Here is a 19,803-nt window from a genome sequence, read left to right on the forward strand (position 1 = left end):
GTTCATACATTTATTTGGGTTGAGTCATTATGGTCCTCCGAAAGAAGCTCTGACTACAATGCAGCCCGTTTTAAAAATGAAAATAAAAATAAAAATCACTCACTCACTCACTCACTCACTCCCTCTAACCCTAACCTTCACTCACACTCAACTACTCACTCACTCACTCACTCACTCTAACCCTAAACCCTAACCCTAACTCACTCACTCACTCACTCACCCTAACCCTAATCTCAAACCCTAACCCTAACTCACTCACTCACACTCAACTACTCACTCACTCACTCACTAACTCACTCATTCACTCTAACCCTAACCCTAACTCACTCACTCACTCACACTCACTCACTCACTCACCCTAACCTCAAACCCTAACCCTAACTCACTCACTCACACTCACCTACTCACTCACTCACTCACTAACTCACTCATTCACTCACTAACACTAACACTAACCCTAACCCCAAACCCTAACTCACTCACTCACTTACACTCACTCACTCACTCACTCCCTCTAACCCTCACTCACACTCAACTACTCACTCACTCACTCACTCACTCTAACCCTAAACCCTAACCCTAACTCACTCACTCACTCACTCACTCACACCCACTCACTCACTCACTCACTCACTCACTCACTCACTCACTCACTCACTCACTCACTCACTCACTCACTCACTCACTCACTCACTCACTGTTTTGATCTTCATTGCCCATTTATTGGTTTGTGTACATATCAATATTGACACAAGTTTTTGACATGTTTATTTGTCTGCCAGTAGTGTACACGGTTCATTTGAGCTGTTGTAGCTGCTTGTCCGTGAGACGTTCACGTGGCCTCATCGTCACTCGGGAAGCTAAAACACAAAAGTTGGTTTTATTGTACCTACGTATGTTATCATCATTACATGTTTTTTACTAAAAAATTATGACAAGCTTTGTTGATTTGATTTGATTTGTCCTTCAGCAGCATGTTGGAAACCGAACTGACAAGCTCTACCAACCTTTCCACCTTGGTCGCGTGTGCGAACGCGCAGCTTGTTGACTTGAGTTTCAGCGATGTCGGCCCTCTCCTCCGCATCGTCCAGCTCGTGCTGCAGCTTCCTGAACTTGGACATGTTGTTGTTGGCCTGCTCCTCCTGAACACGGGAAAACACAGGAGGAACATTTGAGAACACGTTGGGAACATTCGAATTGTCTGTATCGAGAATATGGAGCCTACCTAGTGGTTTAAACTTTCAATTACTTACTTTTAAATGTTTTTCATTGTGCTTCCTCATCAACTCACCGCTTCCTCTGCCACTCTCTTGTAACTCTTTACTTTCATCTGCAGTTTGTCAATGAGGTCTTGCAGGCGGATGAGACTCTTCTTGTCCTCCTCAGCCTTCCCCCAAAGACATTTGGAGACTTGAGATTACGTACTGTATTTGGACTGCAAAGTCACATGCTGCCAGCACTGACGTTTACCTGATAGCAAAGCTCTTTGACTCTTCTCTCGTATTTGCGCACTGTCTTCTGTTGCTCTTGGTTCTTCTTTTGCTCTATCTCTAGTTCACTTTCAAGTTCTCTCACCTGATTAACAAAGAAGGACACTCAGCCTCGCTGACTTTGGGAGATGGCCTTCATTGGAAAACCAATGAGAGCTCTCACCCGAGCCTCCAGCTTCTGGACCTGCTTCTTGCCGCCCTTGAGGGCGATCTGCTCAGCCTCATCCAGACGCATCTGGAGGTCCTTGATGGTCTGATCCATGTTTTTCTTCATCCTCTCCAGATGAGCGCTGGTGTCTTGCTCCTTCTTCAGCTCCTCCGCCATCATGGCTGCCTACAAATACACACACAGTTAAAGGAGCTCGACGTCCATCTTTGTACAGGGTGTGGCGTGGCTTACATCGGTGATGGCCTTCTTGGCCTTTTCCTCTGCATTGCGACATTCCTGCACAGCATCATCCACCTCGCCTGAGAGCATTGAGAGATCACTCTCCAGCTTCTTCTTTTGGTTGATCAGCCCTGTGTTCTGGAGCAAAACAAGAAGCCATCGTGTCAAAAAGGAAAAGTGTTTCTGTAATACGATGGTCATGCCTAACAGTTTGGCACCTGTGAGTGCAGCAGGCTGACTCTCTCACTGGCTTCGAGCAGCTCATTCTCGGCCAGCTTGCGGGCCCGGTCGTTCTGCTCCAGTAGAACCCTGAACTCTTCCAACTCGGCGGCCAGCAAGTTGTTGCGCCGCTCCGTCATGGCCACCTGCTCCTTCAACTCCTCGTTCTTGTGAACGGTGTCATCCAGCTCTATTTGGACGTCCTGACAGAAGTTGAAGATCATTGGTCTACAACTTGATTATCTTCTCAATTAAATGCATGTCAGTCACAGTTGTTTGTCTCTTGACTTTGGTGTCAGTTGTTACCTTAAACTGAACCTGCACGGTTCTCAAGAGTTTCTGGGACTCAGCGGCCTGCCTGTTGGCGTGGTTCAGCTGCACCTCCATCTCATTCAGGTCTCCTTCCATCTTTTTCCTCAGGCGCACCGCCTCGCTGCGAGCCCTGGCCTCAGCATCCAAGGTGGCCTGAATGGACTCCAGTGCTCTCTGGTGGTTACGGCTGAGAAGGAACAAGGAAGTACGGGTGACATCACGGCAAAACTAATTCTCAAACTGACCACCATAAGTAGAACTTACCGGAGATTGTCGAGTTCTTCATCCTTTTCGGCCAACTTCCTGTCAATGTCAGCCTTCATCTGGTTCAGCTCCAGCTGGATCCTCAAGGTTTTGCTTTCTTCGTGCTCAAGCGCGCCCTGAGACACAAACACACATGAGCACACGTCCAATTAGGCACCAGCGTCTGTCTACGTGAATTTTGTGTCCAATTCTACATCATCAATATCATGAACCCAGCCACAAATGTACCTCCGCTTCTTCCAGTGCAGCTTGAATCTCACTTTTCTCCATGTCCAGACCCTTCTTGATCTTCTCCAGCTCTTGGATGGTCTTCGTTCCCTGGCTGATTTGATCGGTCAGGTCAGAAATCTCCTCTAGTTGGCAGAAAAGAAAGTGTGACCTTCCAGATGCGTACGAAAAAGACGAGCGGTACTGCCGCATGGCCCGCTAACCCTGCAGGTTCTTGTTCTCTCGCTTGATGGTCTCCAGATGGTCCAAGGTCTCCTCGTAGGAGTTCTTAAGTTTGAAGAGCTCTGTGCTTAGGCTACGGGACTCCTTCTGAGAACCTTCCAGCTCAGTCTGGCACTCCTCATACTTCTGTTTCCACTCAGCCAGCACCTGGTCAAGAAACGAGGTGACATTTTAATCCATGTGGAGCTGCGTGAATCGTCAATCTGTCGAGTCACTTACCTTGTCAAAATGTCTTTGCTTCTTGTCCAGGGCGGCAGCTGCAGCGTTGGAACGCTCCAAGTCGATCATCAGGTCTTCAATCTCTGTCTGGAGTCGATGCTTGGTCTTTTCCAGAGAGGAGCACTTGGCATTGGCGGTCTCCATCGACTCCTCAGCCTCCTGCAGACGTGTTACTAGCTTCTTCCTGATAGCAGACAAGTCAATGATTTCATTGGCAAAGTCATGCGTACGTACATCTTCTCAAAAGTTTGACACTGACTTGGCTTCCTCCAGTTCTTCCGTCCTCTGAATGGCGTCAGTTTCATACTTTGTCCTCCACTGTGCCACCTCAGCGTTGGCCTTGGACAATGCTCTCTGCATCTCAGCCTTGGCCTCCTGGTCCTCGTCGTATTGCTCTCTTAGGAGATCGCAGTCGTGGCGAGATGACTGAAGGGCATGCGCCAAGGCGTTCTTAGCCTGCAGAGAGAGATCCCGATGTCACGGTGGAAGCAGTAAATAAACACCGTAGTGAACAATAACGGACCTTAGACTCCTCCTCCAGCTGCTTCTTGAGATCCTCAACGTTTTGACCAAAGGTGGCCTTTGCACGTTGAAGTTGGGAGACTGTGGAATCACGCTCCTCCACCTTCCTGCCCAGCTCGGCTGTGTAGGTCCAGGTACAAGAGATACGAAAGGGTCTTTGAAATGGACGGACTTGAAGTTGTTGAGCTGCAACGGTCATGTTCCTTACCGCTCTCAGCCTGAGCACGGGCCTTGAGAGAGGTGCTGTCATTGAGCTGCCTCTGAAGCTCCTCCAATTTGGCTTTGGCCTCGCTCAGTTGATCTTCAAACAGACGACACGTCTTCTCCGCGGTAGCCTGCAGGTCAAAGGCCACCATTAGCATTCCTATCTGAGTGTGGTACTCCGTTCACTCGGTTTCTACCCACTTTGCCTTTGGAGAGCTGCTCCACAGTGGACGCCAAGTCGTCGGCCTCCATCTTGGCCTCGCTCCTTTCTTTCTCCAACTTCTGCTTGACTCGCTGCAAGCTGTCGATCTGCTCGCTCAGCTCAGCCACCGTGTCGGCTTGCTTCTTCCTCAAGGAGGCTGTGGTGGTCTCGTGGTGCAGCAGGGCTTCCTCCAGGTCCCGCCGCAACTTGAGGAAGTCAGCTTCTCTCTTTTTGTTGATCTCGATCTGGACCGACGTGGCCCCGCCGGCCTCCTCCAGGCGCTCGCTCAGCTCCTCCAGCTCGCGAGCCACGTCGCCACGCTGCTTCTCCACTTTGGCCCTGCAAGCTCGGTCGGCCTCCAGCTCCTCCTCCAGCTCCTCCGTGCGAGCCTGGACCACATGGGGTTGTTTTTTGGCTTTTTTTTTTACCTGACAACAAAGATCTGCATTGCTCCGTGAGACATCATTGCTTACCAGCAACTCCTTGATTTTCTTCTGGAGCTGGATGACCAACAACTGCTCATCTGATAATTTTGAGCTCATCTCATTCATTTCAAAATCTTTCCTGGTAGACAATGACCATCACTGTAAAACGCAATACGTCGAGGTGTTTTTGTGACTATTTCAATCAGACTTACTTTTTGAGCCGCTCTTCCATCTGCTGCTTGTCATTCTCAAGATCCATAACAGATTCCAAAGAAAGTTTCAGATCTCCTTCCAGTTTGCGTTTGTTCCGTTCCATATCCAGACGCAGCTTCTTCTCTTGTTCCAGGGAGCCCTCCAGCTAGTTTACACAAGGATTGCTAAACTTATCCAGACTCGAGGCTCTTGCAATACATGATAGCTTCAATTAGCCAGTGTTGCACATGTGACTTACATCATCCACTTGTTGCTCCAGCTTGGATTTAGCTTTGGTCAGAGTGTTGACCTTGTCCTCTTCCGCCTGTAGGTCATCCAGAGTCTGCTGGTGGGCCTCTTGGAGAGCCTTCTTCTCCTTGGTCAGCTTCAATATGGTTTCATCTAAAGCAGACATTTCCTCAACAAGGTTCTTCACCTGGAATGGAAAGACCAGAAGGGCATAGTTTTGGGGTGAAACTAAAGCCACCATATTATTTTCCGCCCCCTGTTGCTAACGGCGACAATTAGCAGAGGAACAATATAGACGGATCTTTCCTGTGCCCTGTTAGCAGCCAGTTCACCTTGTTCTCAAGGGCGTGTTTCTCCTTTTCCACTTTGGCCAGGGTCAGCTCCAGGTCGTCGATGTCTTTCTTCAGCTCGCCACACTCGTCCTCCAGCTTTCGCTTCTTGGCCAGCAGATTAGAGTTGGTCTCCTCCTCATCCTCCAGCCTCTCCAGGAGTTCTTTGACTTTGGCTTCCAGCTGTATCTTTGTTTTGATGAGCAGGTCGCAGCGGTCCTCGGCATCTGAGAGATTGTCTTGCTCCTGTTGGTCAGACCGAGGAGAAAAAGAAGCATGCGCTCCATGACATTACCGCTCTAAAAGCAGAATGTGTGAATAAGTTAGGAATCAACACGTACTGCCTGCAGCTGTAGGGAGAGGTCGTTCTTCTCTTGGATCAGGCTGACCTGCCGCTCCTCCAGATCTTTGCGTTTGATGTCGGATTTGTCCAAGGCCTCCTTGAGCTGCACCATCTCCACCTTCAGATTGGCCAGCTCCTTCTCTGTGGCGGCACTCTTCAGGAGGGGCTTGATCTTGAAGAAGAGCTTCATCCAAGGCCAGTGCTTCACTGTGTTGAAAGCCCGAATGTTCCACTGGATAATCATCAGGGCCTCCCTACCGACAGAAAAAAGACAAATAGAATTGGTGTTGTTCGTATGTAAAAAGACCATTGTAATAATTAAAAATACACGTTCCACACTATTAAAAGCTGTATTGGAAACATATTGGGGATTTAAAATCGATAGTCAATAAAAGAAAAAATTGTACTTTGCGACTATCCATATAGCACTGAAATGTCACCAGTGATGTCGATCTTATGGAAGAAGATTCAAAAGTGTAATTCTAGAGTTGTGTACTCATTTCTTTATTTAGTGACTTGCCCTTGATGCTTAGGCGCTCTAATCACACACGGCGGGATGCGACGGTGCGAACCGATACGCCGGGACGCCGCTTTTGATGTTTCATGAGCGACCCAAGTGGGTTAGTGGATTGATTTAGTCTCTGCAGGATGGCTTCTCACAGACCTAAATATGGAGCCACAACCCACAGCTCAAGGACTGGCCGTCAGTGTTTAGAGGGTGAATTTTAGTGGGTGTGCGCGTGCTCCCGGGTGAGGGTGGGGGGGCTGATTGCATTTTTGCCATAACTCCACATCGGGTGCCCCTCAAAGGTGAGCGTCTGTGTTTTTTTAGCAACCGAAACCTTCCGCCCGGCGGCAGGCTTTAATCCTCTGTCACCCGCCACGCATCCCATCAATGCCTTCGCTTGGAAGCTCAGGCGCCGTGGACAAAAGGGGCCAGGGGCCATCGGGCATCCAAGAAGGGTTGTATTTTTAGGGAGGCCCTGAGCAGCTGCCGCTTGACACATGTCGCCATGTGGCTCAGAGGGCACCGTCAGCATTGTTTGCTTCACTCACAGCTAATGGAGAGAATGGCCGCAGACCTGAGGGTGCCCGTGTAGGCCGCTATGAACAGAAGGGCCGCACACGTGTGTGCCTGGCAACCATAAAAGGCTCAGTCTTTTTTTTTTTTACCTCCTTTGATTCATAAGCCTCAAATACATCCTCATGATCGTGCCTCGAGCAACCGCCTGCAGCAGCGTCAGAATCTTGGCCAAACGCTCATCCCTCATTTCCTCCAGATGGCCGAGCAGGCCGGCCTTGAAGAAGACCTGGAGACCAGAGAATAATTATAAATGGAAAAAGTAAACAACTTGAGGACGTCACACCATTCAAGAAGGGGCAATCTACCTTTGTGTGGCCAAATCGATATTGGTTATGGTCGATGTCCAAGGAGGCTAGCAAATTCTCGGAACCTTTCTTGCTGTCTACAAACTTGTCATCTGGGATGGCTTGTGGGTTTAGGATACGGTAGCTGTAGGAATACAACAAAAAAGAATTACATCATATCCCCCTGTGTATGTTCAAGGTTGTTAGTTTTTGGAAAATTTGTTTTTTATTAGTTGTAGTTTTCTTTTAACAGATGGAATATTTGTTGAGTGAGAGACTTAAAAAAAAAAAAAAAGGAAATTCTTACATAATAAAGTAAACAATTCTCAAACGATTGTTTGACCTTCCTTCTTCTGTACGGACATGGCAAAACCAAAACGAAATGAGTTCAAATATTATATTAAGCAGGATAACTTCAGTTACTTTTATAACTGGAAAATGAAATTGTTGATTCATGATGTGTATATGCTTGTTTGTCCATATGTGCCTGCTCAGACATACCGTTGTTTGAACTCTCCATAGAGAATGCGATTGGGAAAGCCCTTTCTGCAGATCCTAATGCCCTCCAGCACCCCGTTGCAGCGAAGCTGGTGCAGCACCAGGAACGGGTCCATGACGCCTGCACAGGATCCAAAAATGTGAGCCCGACCCACGTGGATTGAATATTTGAGCTGTTATTTACCGGGAGTCTTGGTCTCATTGGGGATGATGCAGCGCACAAAGTGAGGCTGCGTGCTGCGCAGATTTGTCATCAGCTTGTTCAGATTTTCCTGGAAATAAAAAAATAAAAAAATCAGCATTGCAAATTGCCTTCATGAAATTATCTGGCAGTTTATACACACACACACAATATTTTTTAAAAAGCAGAAAAACAAAAAGCCAATGTTATCCCACCTAGCACCTGCAGCACTTGGTCAGCGATGAAATGAAGGAGGAGCCAGCACAGACTTAAAGTGATGTTCATGTGATCATTGCCCTAAACATCACTGCAAGTCTTAACTGCCTCCATCCCGGAATTCCTCTGATGCCCATACCGGAAATATTTTGTAACGATGGGACAGCTCACCTTGTGCAGCTGAGACACCGTCTGGAATGAGGCTCCCTTCTTCCTCCTCTCTTTGGTCCCAGTTCTCACTGGCTCTGCAATCCAGCGAACGTTAGTCCACTGATGACTTTGCTCGCCATTATTTGAAGTCATCTGATGTCCTACCTGAGTCTGAGCTGACGTAGTTCTCGTACAGAGAAGCCAGCAGCTTGTTTGCGGACTTCTGGAAAACGCCCACCACTGTCTCATTCAGTGGGTCTTTGTTTTTGTCCAGCCAGCCGAAGATGTTATACGGCACCTGTGAAACGCATCACATTTGCAAATGTTTAAGTACACACAGTGATTTAATGAGAAGAATAAAACGGTGCGTGAGGAGGAGGTACTTACGACCCCTGCGTAGTGCACGAGCTCGAAGTGGGCTTCATACTTGCGCTTCTTGTCCGGACGTGGCTTTTGGAAATTTGGAGACTTGCCAATGTGGTTATCAAACAACTTGGCTTTAAAGCTGATGTCTGTGGCTTTGGGGAACATGCACTCCTCTTCAAGGATGGACATGATGCCGAGAGGCTGCGGGACAACAACAGTTAAAAAAAAACTGACTCGTTTGACACGAAGATGTCTTTTCTACCTTCTCGATGAGATCGATACACGCTTGAAGGTCCAGGCCGAAGTCGATGAAGGTCCATTCGATGCCCTCCCGCTTGTACTCTTCTTGCTCAAGGATGAACATGTGGTGGTTGAAAAACTGTTGCAGTTTCTCGTTGGTGAAGTTGATGCATAGCTGCTCGAAGCTGTTGAGCTGCGATGAACATTAAAAACAAAACATTTATTCGGTGGACTGATCAGACAAAAAGGATTTTCCTAAAGTCAACTTACTTCAAAGATCTCAAAACCAGCAATGTCCAGCACCCCAATGAAGAACTGGCGGGGCAGTGAGGTGTAGAGGGTCCGGTTTATCCGGATCACCAGCCATTTGAACATGCGGTCGTATGTCGCTTTGGCCAGAGCGCCTACGGCATAGTTAACCTACACAACACATGGACAAATATCGGACACGCAGCTGTCATTTACAGCTCAAGTTTCTTACATATCTGAATTGAGTGGCTGCAGAGTTGCCCGTTAAACTGATACTAAAACTAATAAAAACTACCGTAGAGTATTTTTGAAAAACAAACATCGACTCTAAAAAAATAATTCAAATTAAAAATGAAAAGTCCTGGCAAAATTAGAGTGGAAAAATCCCAAACTATAATTCTAAACCCGGTTTTGAGTCCAAAGCACATCTGCTGTGGTGGGTAGCCTTACCTGCTCCACATTTTGTCCCTTGACCACATATTCATTGCCCACTTTCACCCTTGGGTGGAGGAGGCCTTTAATGAGGTCAGCTGAACTGACCCCCATCAGGTACGAGGCCTTGTCGGCACCTTGCCAAAAAAAAAAAAAACAATTACACATTTGTTTTTATGCTTTTTTGGTCACATTTGTGAGATTTTACTTTCAGTGCCGTCCGCCTCTGCCTGCTCCTCTCGCTGCTTTTGCTTGAACTTCATGTTGCCGAAGTGCATGATAGCGCCCACTATTTTATAGCAGCCATACTTCTCTTCTGGCAAGAAGCCCAGGATGTCCATGGCGTGCTGCGGAGGTCATTCGGTTATTTGACGAAGCCCAACAATATGATATAATCGCTTACGTCGGTGCCCATCAGCTCCAGCCCATCATCCAAGTTCTCCACAGTGGTCACCCCCTGCGAGCAGAAGTGATAGTCGTACGGGTTGGAGGACACCAGCAGCATGTCTGCGACAAAAGAGTTGAGAATCACAAATCATGTCTTGACAAAGAAATGAAACATCTAAAGAGAACAATGAACCCCCTCCCACCTAATAGTTCTGGTTTCTTCTGCGACATGATCTGGTAGTAAATGTGGTAGCTCCTTTCACCCGGCTGCTGGAAAATCACTCTGGATTTTTCCAGAAGATCTGAGGAGCAAAGAGAAAGAGATGAAATGAGATAGTAGAATAACAGATCCCTGCTATTGAGTTGCTGTGTAAATGTTTGGGGACCAGACTGTTGAAGGTTCAAGTCACACTGTCAACTAAAATGGGGATAATGAATTCGGCATTTTGGACTCCTGGACCAGAAGGAACCTTTTTAGGATAATGAACACGTCAGAACAAAAAGGCATCCGAGTTTCGCTTTCGTCTTGCACCTCTTTCGAGATAACTGCACACCCCTCCCCTTTCTCCTCACTGAGGAGGGTGTTAGCGGTAATTGGAGGCAATTAATTAAAGGGAGCGGCTTGTTTACTCTCGTCTCCATCAAAGCAGTCATCGGCCATGCCTCGCGGTATGCAAACAAACAAATGGAAACGATAAACATAGCACAACCTGCTTAAGGTGAGCCGGCCAACTCACATATATCAATGTCAGAAGAAGCCAGTTTGCCAGTGGGCCCAAAGTGGATCCTGATGAACTTTCCCTGTGGGGGAAAAAGGAGCTGCGTCTTTCAAATGGCTCGGCTTGGAGCCAGGGCATTTCTCAAATACTCACAAAACGGGATGAGTTGTCATTCCTCAATGTTTTGGCATTCCCAAACGCCTCCATGGCAGGGTTGGCTTCGATGATCTGATCCTCCAGAGTGCCCTGAGAGGGAGAGGTCCAATTGCAGTAAATCAGACACCGTGATGCAGCACGGACTGATTTGTTTATAATGAGACTCGGTGCTGCTGTCACTCACCCCCGTCTTAGTGGCAGGACCTTGCTGCAAGTGGAAAAAGTCAACAAGAAAAAGTGTGAGAGTGTCATCGTGTCGATGATGACTTCATGAGACTTTCACAACAGGGAACAACATGAAGCTGGTGGTTAAAAGCAAATGTCAAAAAAAAAAAAAAAAAAAACAGCACCTCCACGTTTTATATGATGAAGTGTGGGGGGGAAAATCAGTCAGCAGAAAAATCAAAATCCAAGAAAATATTTGGATCAAAACAAAAAGGAGAGGGAAAGAAAAATGATTCAAAATACAATAAGAGAGGATCGCAAAGGGGCTGCAAAGCACATGAGGGTGAAAACATGATGATGCACTTCTGGGGAATGAAAATGTATGGCAATACAATAAAGGATTCCTGCTATGGGGGAAAAAAAAATACAAAAAGGAAGAGGAAAATAAAAGTCAGCCCAAAAACCAAAACAAAAAGGATTGAAAAAGGGAGGAGAGGAAAAAAGTCGGGTTTCCACGTTTGCCTTACTGCTTTCTTAGCAGAGGTATCCCCAAGAGCTGCCACAATGGCAAAATACTGAATGACACGTTTCGTGTTGACAGTTTTGCCAGCACCGGATTCTCCGCTAGGAGTGTGAAAAATAACAGGTGAAGAAAAGTGAAGCAAAATAAAAACACACCTAATGTTACAAGAAAAACTGAAAAAACCTTAAAGGAAAAACCTTTGTGGACACTTATCTCTTTCAAAAATGCTTGCCAAATCTGTGACACTTATGTGATTTGTTTGTCCGGGTGAATGAAGGAAGAAAGGACTTACGTGATCAACATGGACTGGTTTTCCCGATCTGAAAGAACGAGAATACTCGTTAACTTTTGTGTACCATCTTGTATGTCAAGTTTTGCGTGCGTGTGAGACTCTTACTGCGCAGCATGTCATTGTAGGCATTGTCCGCGATGGAGTAGATGTGCGGGGGCGCCTCCGAGCGCCGTTTGCCCTTGTAGGCGGCGACCACGGGCGGCGTGTAGACCGGCAGCCATTTGTACGGGTTCACCGTGACGCAGAAGAGGCCCGAGTAGGTCTAAAGGTGACATACGCATGATTAACGGCTAACCAAGCTAACAAAAGGTCAGCCAAGGTCCCAGCGGAGGTCAGCTACACTCACGTAGATCATCCAAGCCGAGTAGCGTCTACGCATGTTGTAGAGGACCGAGGCTTCGTTGAGATGCGTCAACATGGCCATGTCTTCTATCATGTCGTACTTGGGAGGGTTCATCTGCTGGATGTCGCTGTCCTTCACAGTCAGAGTCTGTGCAGGAGACAAGGGGACATTTCGAGGTGGATGGAGAGATGCCCTTTGGTAACAAAGATGACATTTTGCATGTTTGCAGCTCACCTTTCCATTTTTGGTCTGACAAATGACTTTGTCCCCACTGAGCTCCTTGATCTCAATTTCAATGTACGCCTCTTTCTCATCGGGGACCCATGCTCGCTTCTTACCTGGAGAGCGCCAAGACCACATTCATTTATTTAATTTAAAAAAGGACAACTTTTTATCATGAGCAAGTTTTGGAAATTTGGCTTTGTTACATTTCACAACAAAGAAAGAGTTACCTTTTTCAACCCCATATTAAAAATATAAATCAAAACAATTTGTTTTATATGTTTTGACATTTGGTTTTTTTCCCATAAATGTCATTGATTTACATTTTAATGTTTTTGTAATTAAAATGACCGATTTAGGTTAAAAAAAAATACAAGTTGTATTGTTCACAGGGTACTAAAATATAGAGCCTTAATACACTGTGATAACTGAAGGGTAAAGGTATTCTAATACCGGATATATATGTGATAATTCAATTCTAACTCCTCCTTAATCTTAGATAGCTCTCTTGAATTTAGATTTTAAATTGTATCATATCATTAGATTATATTTTTTATATATTATCTCTTTGTTACTACGATGTGACAGCTAAGCATTTTTATTTTCTCATGTGTTAAAATGAAGATACAATTGTAACATTTAATTTGTCTTTGGTCCACTAGTAATTAAAAAAAAAAACGTTTTTCTGACACTATCATAGTTGTGTGTGTGTGTGTATATACACATATATACAAAAAAAATATATATCCACAAATATCTATATCTATCCACAAATATATGTATGTATATAAAGCTAAAAGTGGCTCACAGTCGCATTTGTTTGCGGTTTCATATTGCGGGAGGAGGCCTACCGTCAAAAGCGATCGTTTGCGCCGTGAGTTGCTCCAACTCCGACTTGCGCAAAAAGGGCGCCGCTTCCCCGAACTCTCTCAAGTCAAAACGGGACATGGTTCCACCTTCCCAACAGCCAGGCCCAGTCAGGCAGACGACGTGTGTTTCCTTGGAGCAAAACAAAACAAATCATGGCATCAATCTTTTTAGAGGATTAACAAGAAAGAAAACACAGCTGCGTAAAACTAAAGACACGAAAACACAACTGCGTCCTAAACTGTTGAATTAAGATGCAGGGAATTAAAGTGGAGAAAAGTTGACGGGTGCATTAAAGAGGCATGTGTTAAAAAAAAAAAAGAATAAAAGATGCAACCCACCTAGGCAAAGAGCTGTCCGGTGACTTGCAGAGACGCACACGAGGAAATAACAGCAGGGTGAGAAGTGAGCGGCCCACTTTATAGCGTGTCGTCAAGGTCACGGGCAGTGGACATTTGTCCCTCATTAGTTTATGCCGCCTCCTCCAGCGCCCATTGGTGCTGAGCGCCAGTCTCAATTGACACAAAAGGAAAGCAACGTTTTTGTCATTGCGCTAAATCCAAGCGGGCTATTTTGGTCACTGACTTATTTCGTGCACTCCACACGCCGTGGCCACAGACGAGAATACTTCATTTTTAACGTTTGACGCAAGTTTAGTGTTTGAGGCTGCGTCGTTGCCAGGCTGAGCGAGAAATGAAGAAATGAAGGCCTGTGGCAAAAAAGCAAGAACAAATGAGTGCTTGTATTTTCATCAGTTCAAAGCAATCAGCATTCAAAACGCTCTTGGATTGTTTAAGTTGTTTGGGATGTTTGCGATTGTATTTTGGCCCTTGCGAGGATGCAACTTTATAGGATTATTTTGGGAGCCGTGGGGTATTAAACAAGTTACTATAAATACGCAGCTTTTTATTAATAGAGAGAATGATGGTGTGGTGCAAGAAATTGACAATGTGACTTTCCTCAAACTTTGATGTTTGGCCCTCGCTTGACGTCTTCTGTTTTATGGGGTCATTTTGTCACAAGCGCACCCTAGCTCTGCCTAATCTGACCTTGAAAGCAAGTTGAAGGGTTAGAGCATAATACGGTGGGGGCGGTTCACAAGCGCACGGGTTCTCAGAATAGACAAAGCCAGAGTCCGGAATTCCTCGGCGGGACATCGACTAGCCACTGCGGCCTAATACTTGCAAAAAAAATCATATGCGGCGAAACCAAACATTGACGAGCCATCATCCAAGTGAAGCGAGCCTCGGAAGCCGGTGGCGGCCATCTTTGCGGATGGCGTTATCTGTTGCGGCGGCAGACTACAAGGTGTCGGTGCGATGGCTCAAACCTTGTCGGGCATCAGTGAGATAGAGCTGGCCTGGCTCGAGCTATTCTGGGAGGCGAGCCTCTTCAGAGTGGCCCGGGCTGCTTTTTGTACTATGTCACTCGCTGCTGCGTTTGAAATGCTGCCATGCTGATAACACACAAGGAGGAGATGAATCCCAAAGTCCCCCGAGCTGCTGGCTTTAAATAAGTCTGTAAACACATACACACAAATATATAAATATACACATATATATACATATATATATATATATGTGTGTATATATATATATATATATATACACACACATACATACATATATATACACACACACACACAAAAAAACACGTTGTGGAGTGTTTACAGTGCTCGTGCCAGCCCTCACCCAGCCCATCTCTCTGCACCACTAGACCACAACCTTCCACGACAGCTGACTTGTTCGGGTCAGAGCTCTTCTTACATCCCCAGTGTTCCTCAAAATCATTTACACTCATGTGGCCGGGGCCGTCAATGCTCCTGTTTTCACGATTGAACATTTGCGCAGGTTTAAATTACCTTCTTGTATAAAACAACCTCAAGTCAAGGCCTTGGCTCCAAAATGTTAGCTTGGAGCTCCATTGTGGGATCAGCCCGGCTGTCCTGTCGCTGATGTCCAAGCGAGGAGCCAACATTTTGGGCGCGGAGACTTGCTCTGCGCGTCGCTGACAGTTGTTTTAGATCATCATGAGCCGAATGCCTGCGGGATTAGGCGGCGAGATGGAGAGAGATTGGGAATTACGGCCGCCGTCGTTTTCATCAGCGCTTAATCGTACTTGACGCAGCCCAACCCGATCTTCGTGTTGGACCTCTGCACAGGTGCCGTCGTTAATCACCGAGTGAAATACCAAAATGTAAAATTGAAAGCAACTGCTGCTGCCTTTCAAAAGATCTTGTATATATTTGATGGTGATCAAAATATGGCGTAGCCAGGCCACGAGTCCATTTGTTCTCAACTGATTTTCCTTGCATTGATTTGAATACTCGTTTTGGCTAATTGATTCATCGACAACTAATCGTTTTTTAAATTGATAATTGATTATTGTTTGAATACCATTTTTTTTTCTTTTTAAATCGTCAAAATCCTCAGAATTTCCAACCGGTCCCAAAATTTGGTCCACCACGCTTTTCATCGGCGAGCCACGCTTTCACCATTTATCATATTTCACCTTGTGCTGCGAACCTGTTTTAAACATTGCGTCTAAATAAAGCAACTATCACAACAGCTCATACAATAAAAAGGTCGGCGAGGTGGCGTTTGGATCAAAGCATTCGTCGGCGGTGGATATTTTTGTAAACGCCTTGCGCCCGACCAGAATGCATTGCAGCAGCGCTGTGGGCTCAGCCCTCAGCCATCGGGTCATCACATTGGAGACGGGCTGGCGCGTGGCACAAACGCACCCTAAAGCCCCAATTATTCTTCCCCACTGACTGTGGCCTCATGATATCAACTCGCATAGCCCAGCCCCACCCCTGCGGAAAAGCTAATCAGTCTTGTAGCTATTAGCCAGTGGCTCCAGACAATAGCCACATCGCTCGTTGTCGTCTGAGTCCGTAGGCCCCGGCGAGCGCGGCCGGTCCTGCCCTCACTATGCGTGGCAGCTCTCAGCTGTCTTTCTATTTCAGGACTATGCGGGCATACCTCGGCCCAGCTGGGTCATCAGAGACAATGGACATGCTGCCTTATCCAAACATAGGCCCGCAGACAATCTGACGCACTCCAGGATCCCGGTGAAAGCCCCGCAGCCTCATCGGCCCAATAAAACAAACTGAAAGGGTTAACAAGACGACACGTATGTTATGCCTTAGGATTGATGGCTAAGCGCCGCTCTGTGTGATTCCTTCATGTTGAAAAGAAGATACCGTCGATGTCAGTATGTCAATACATCACCAAGACTTTTACAGTCACACTCGACTTTGGGCACTCTAAGAGAGAGAATTGTATCCATCTTGTGTCCAGCAAAAGACGATGGAGCTCCTAAAACAGAAGCGGACAATTTGAGTTCATGACTTCAAGCACCTGTCACCGCTATTATTAATTTCCTGGTGCACATTCTGAATTTGATTGTTTAACCAAATGGGAAACGGTTTATGTGAGTGACCCCCTCCTCATTTAAGAGGTCCCACAAATGAATCTATAACTTTCAGCCAATTTCAAAATTTCACTCTCAGAATTAAACTAACGTGCGGTGAGTCCAAGTAGGTGTCCAAAGATGGCCGTGCTCGACTTTTAGAAAAAACTGCAATCATACATGTTACTCGGGTTGGACAAGCAGCGTCAAGGTCTTGTATGTGTCCTTCATACACATGTGCACATGCATAGCGCCACCTGCTCTGCTTGGCAACTGCTCAAACACAAAGTGAAAGAAATGACATGCGGCGCATGTGTTAGGACTTGGAGTTAAATAATAGCGGCGCTTCAGTCGGTAGTGTGAACAAATGCAACAAGTGTGGCATTAAAGTTGAAGGCGTTCCTTCAATAACACTTAATGAAAATGTCTTGTGAGTATTACTATAACAGGTGCAAGAAAAAAATACCTCTGCCAAAATAATTATGATGCGATTATTAATACAAAATTGCCCAAATTCGAAAAACAAGAATTGGGTAGGCACATTTTAAATACCAACTGCAGGGGTCACCAACTATAATTGTCAGAGGGCCAGTCACCTTCGGGGCGGGACCCACAAGTAAAAATTAAAATTTGGACATAACATTAATTAAATACAAATAACTACTTTTAACAGCATTGTCATTGAATTTTGCTGTGCAATGACAAAAGGTTATCAGCACAGAACAACCCTGCATATCCATTCATACATTTGCTAGCACTTAACCTTGAGCATATGGCGCACTGGGTACAAATAGACCAACATTGGTTCGCGCCTATGGGCCATTTATAGTCTTCAATTAACTTAACAAGAGTGTTTCTGGAATGTGGGACAAAGCTGCAAGCATGCAGAAAAAATATTAACGCCACCCAACAAAGGCAGAGTCAAACCAACAACCTCTGTGCCATCTTTTTCTTGATAGGTAATATGAATGAGTCTTTTTCTATATTAAAATTTGGTGTTGGGTTGAGAATCCTAATACCCACTTGGCTCACTCCCGGGGCCCCCGAGGCAGCCTGACAACAAGCTGAAGCTATGTCTGGCCCCGGGATGCTGAGCGGGACTTGGGGCGAGAAGCCTGGCAGGTGAAGACGGTCCTGGGGGATGCTTTCCTCTCGGAGACGTCCCAGAAGACTCCGATTGGAATTCACCCCTGCTGCTTCATGGCAACGGGCCAAACACTTGGACAGCTGCTTTACCCCAACTGGACTGCTCCTGTCACCTCCCACCACACCAATTTGTCAGCGGCCTGTTGTCGACTGCTGCTTGGCAGGTTGAGAGAGTGTGAACAGAAGCAGTCAGGTCACTGAAAAGCTTCATGTGGGGAGAGCCAAAACAAAGATGAAACATTTGACCGTGACAATTGTTGCTTTTCATCTAACAATGCAACGTATGGTGATTTCCATATCAAATGTGATTTTTAAAACATATGTATTATTAAACAATAGCGCCACCTACTGTATAAGTATTGCCTGCAAGTGAATTTTTGACGTGGCTTGTCACTACACACAACTAGAAATATCCTGATGCTCATAAGATTTTTTTTATTATTTACTTTTACTTACTTTATACTTTTACTTTTTGTTTCGCTGCGTCCAGCAGTTGTGCAAGAAGTTAGAAAAGTTTTACCACCGAAACCTGAACACGCAAGTCGTATAAAATAAGTAAAATGGAAATTTAGGCTATTGAGCTCCATTTTTATAGCAATAACTCTTGTGGGAAAACGCTTTAACCATCTAAAATGGTTCTGAAGTTTGCAAGACTTGCGCACCAAATGCATTCAACTTGGCCCATGAATTTACGCAGGAATACTCATGATAAAACAGAAGACAACCTTGCCTGAGCTCACCATTTGAAGCTTCGATGAAACCAAACATTTGGCTTCTACGTGCTTCCGGTCTTTGTTTATTTGTTGGTCATTGTCACACTATAGCCAGCAGAGGGCGACATAGTCAGTTTCTTTGCGGTCTCCATTGGGTTCAGTAAACTCCAAAAGACGACTGTGGTAGTACATCGATGGAGTAGCAGGGGGCGCGTTAGTCTCCCCTTCCTTTGGAACATAAATCAGAGGGGGGAAAATGTCCCACACTCATATTTTGTGGTCAGTTTGCATTCTGAAGGGGTGGAGTTGAGCAGAGAAGACATTCTTAAAGGGCCTGCAGCAAAGAAATGAGAAGTTGGAACTCCAATGTTCTATGTGTTGAAGAGATACACTCTGAAGAATACATATGATAATTCAAAATACTGCCACTATTGAAAAGTGTAATTTAGCATTGAACCTTATACCAAATTGAGTAGTCATCCATCCACTTTGTTACCATAGTTGGTTTAGTCACAAGTGTCATTTTTTTCTGGTCAATAATCCTGAACTCTGATGTCTGAGAAGGTAAGCATGAATGGCAGGAAGTTTAGTCATAGTTACTCATCAATGACTTTGGGCAGCTGGAGGCTCGGAAAGAGTCGTGAGAATTAGATAAACAACTTTTGGATTGTTTTGTCTTCACAACACAACCTATGATAACTATCATTTAACATAGACACAATGTCATCTCTCGCTTTGTTGCACATTGAGGAATACCGGACAAAGCTTTTTTTTTTTTTTTTTTTTTTTTTTTAGGTGTGGTCTTAAATGCTTAACTGTGTCATAAAATCCTATAACAGCAACTGTTGCATTGTTATACAATTTTGAATGTGGTTTCCTCTTTACATTTGGATTGCGGGTTTTGACTCCTTTTGGGATGAAGCTCTGTATTTTTGTGGCCTCTTGAAATCATGATGCTTTTAGGACGTTGTTTGTCAACTTCCCCAATGACTCCACCTATGCCATCTTGTAGACCGCTCATCACGCCACCAATGTTCCATGTCGGCAAACAGCACCTTCTACTGTTAGCTCCGAATGTACTGAAGCCTCACAAGGTCTCGCTCACATGTGGTCCGATCCAGACTTTTTTTATGAGTGAGTGAACCGCAGCAAAGAGCTGCTTTGATGATCTCAATACATAAAAAGATGAGATTTGTCGAATGGCAATATGTGCCAACCACAGGAATATTGCTGATTTGAACAAAGAGCGATTGAAATAGTTGTGTTTGTCAATGACAGGAAGGGGCTATCGCATAGGAAGTGGAAGTAGGAGCGTCCCTCTCACAGTCACAAAAGCCCCCAAGCTCGC

At 45.6% G+C, this 19,803-nt stretch overlaps 1 protein-coding gene across 1 annotated transcript; it reads right to left on the reverse strand.

Annotated features, from left to right (window-relative positions):
* Positions 1 to 708: 708 nt before the first annotated feature.
* On the reverse strand, positions 709 to 18,540 carry myh7ba (myosin, heavy chain 7B, cardiac muscle, beta a). Its single transcript, XM_088389811.1, has 48 exons — positions 18,483 to 18,540; positions 14,874 to 17,895; positions 14,513 to 14,700; positions 13,768 to 13,891; positions 13,524 to 13,694; positions 13,167 to 13,314; positions 12,328 to 12,431; positions 12,097 to 12,240; positions 11,856 to 12,012; positions 11,751 to 11,778; positions 11,463 to 11,559; positions 10,955 to 10,978; positions 10,768 to 10,860; positions 10,633 to 10,696; positions 10,099 to 10,197; positions 9,912 to 10,015; positions 9,717 to 9,855; positions 9,527 to 9,645; positions 9,098 to 9,247; positions 8,850 to 9,020; positions 8,609 to 8,788; positions 8,387 to 8,519; positions 8,243 to 8,316; positions 7,859 to 7,946; positions 7,678 to 7,795; positions 7,198 to 7,321; positions 6,982 to 7,118; positions 5,807 to 6,062; positions 5,469 to 5,711; positions 5,147 to 5,323; positions 4,908 to 5,053; positions 4,744 to 4,834; positions 4,270 to 4,659; positions 4,073 to 4,199; positions 3,866 to 3,984; positions 3,602 to 3,798; positions 3,343 to 3,526; positions 3,105 to 3,270; positions 2,902 to 3,026; positions 2,674 to 2,789; positions 2,404 to 2,596; positions 2,097 to 2,300; positions 1,891 to 2,016; positions 1,654 to 1,824; positions 1,471 to 1,575; positions 1,292 to 1,387; positions 1,008 to 1,142; positions 709 to 860 (listed from the first exon to the last, which is right to left on the reverse strand). Exons 6-48 carry the CDS (start codon positions 13,261 to 13,263, stop codon positions 849 to 851), a joined length of 5,823 nt encoding a protein of 1,940 aa, XP_088245937.1. The 5' UTR covers positions 13,264 to 13,314; positions 13,524 to 13,694; positions 13,768 to 13,891; positions 14,513 to 14,700; positions 14,874 to 17,895; positions 18,483 to 18,540; the 3' UTR covers positions 709 to 848.
* Between the last annotated feature and the right edge of the window lie 1,263 nt (positions 18,541 to 19,803).

The sequence above is a fragment of the Syngnathus floridae genome, chromosome 11, assembly GCF_059516105.1.
Source record: "Syngnathus floridae isolate MCC-2025c chromosome 11, RoL_Sflo_1.0, whole genome shotgun sequence".
NCBI lineage: Eukaryota > Metazoa > Chordata > Actinopteri > Syngnathiformes > Syngnathidae > Syngnathus > Syngnathus floridae.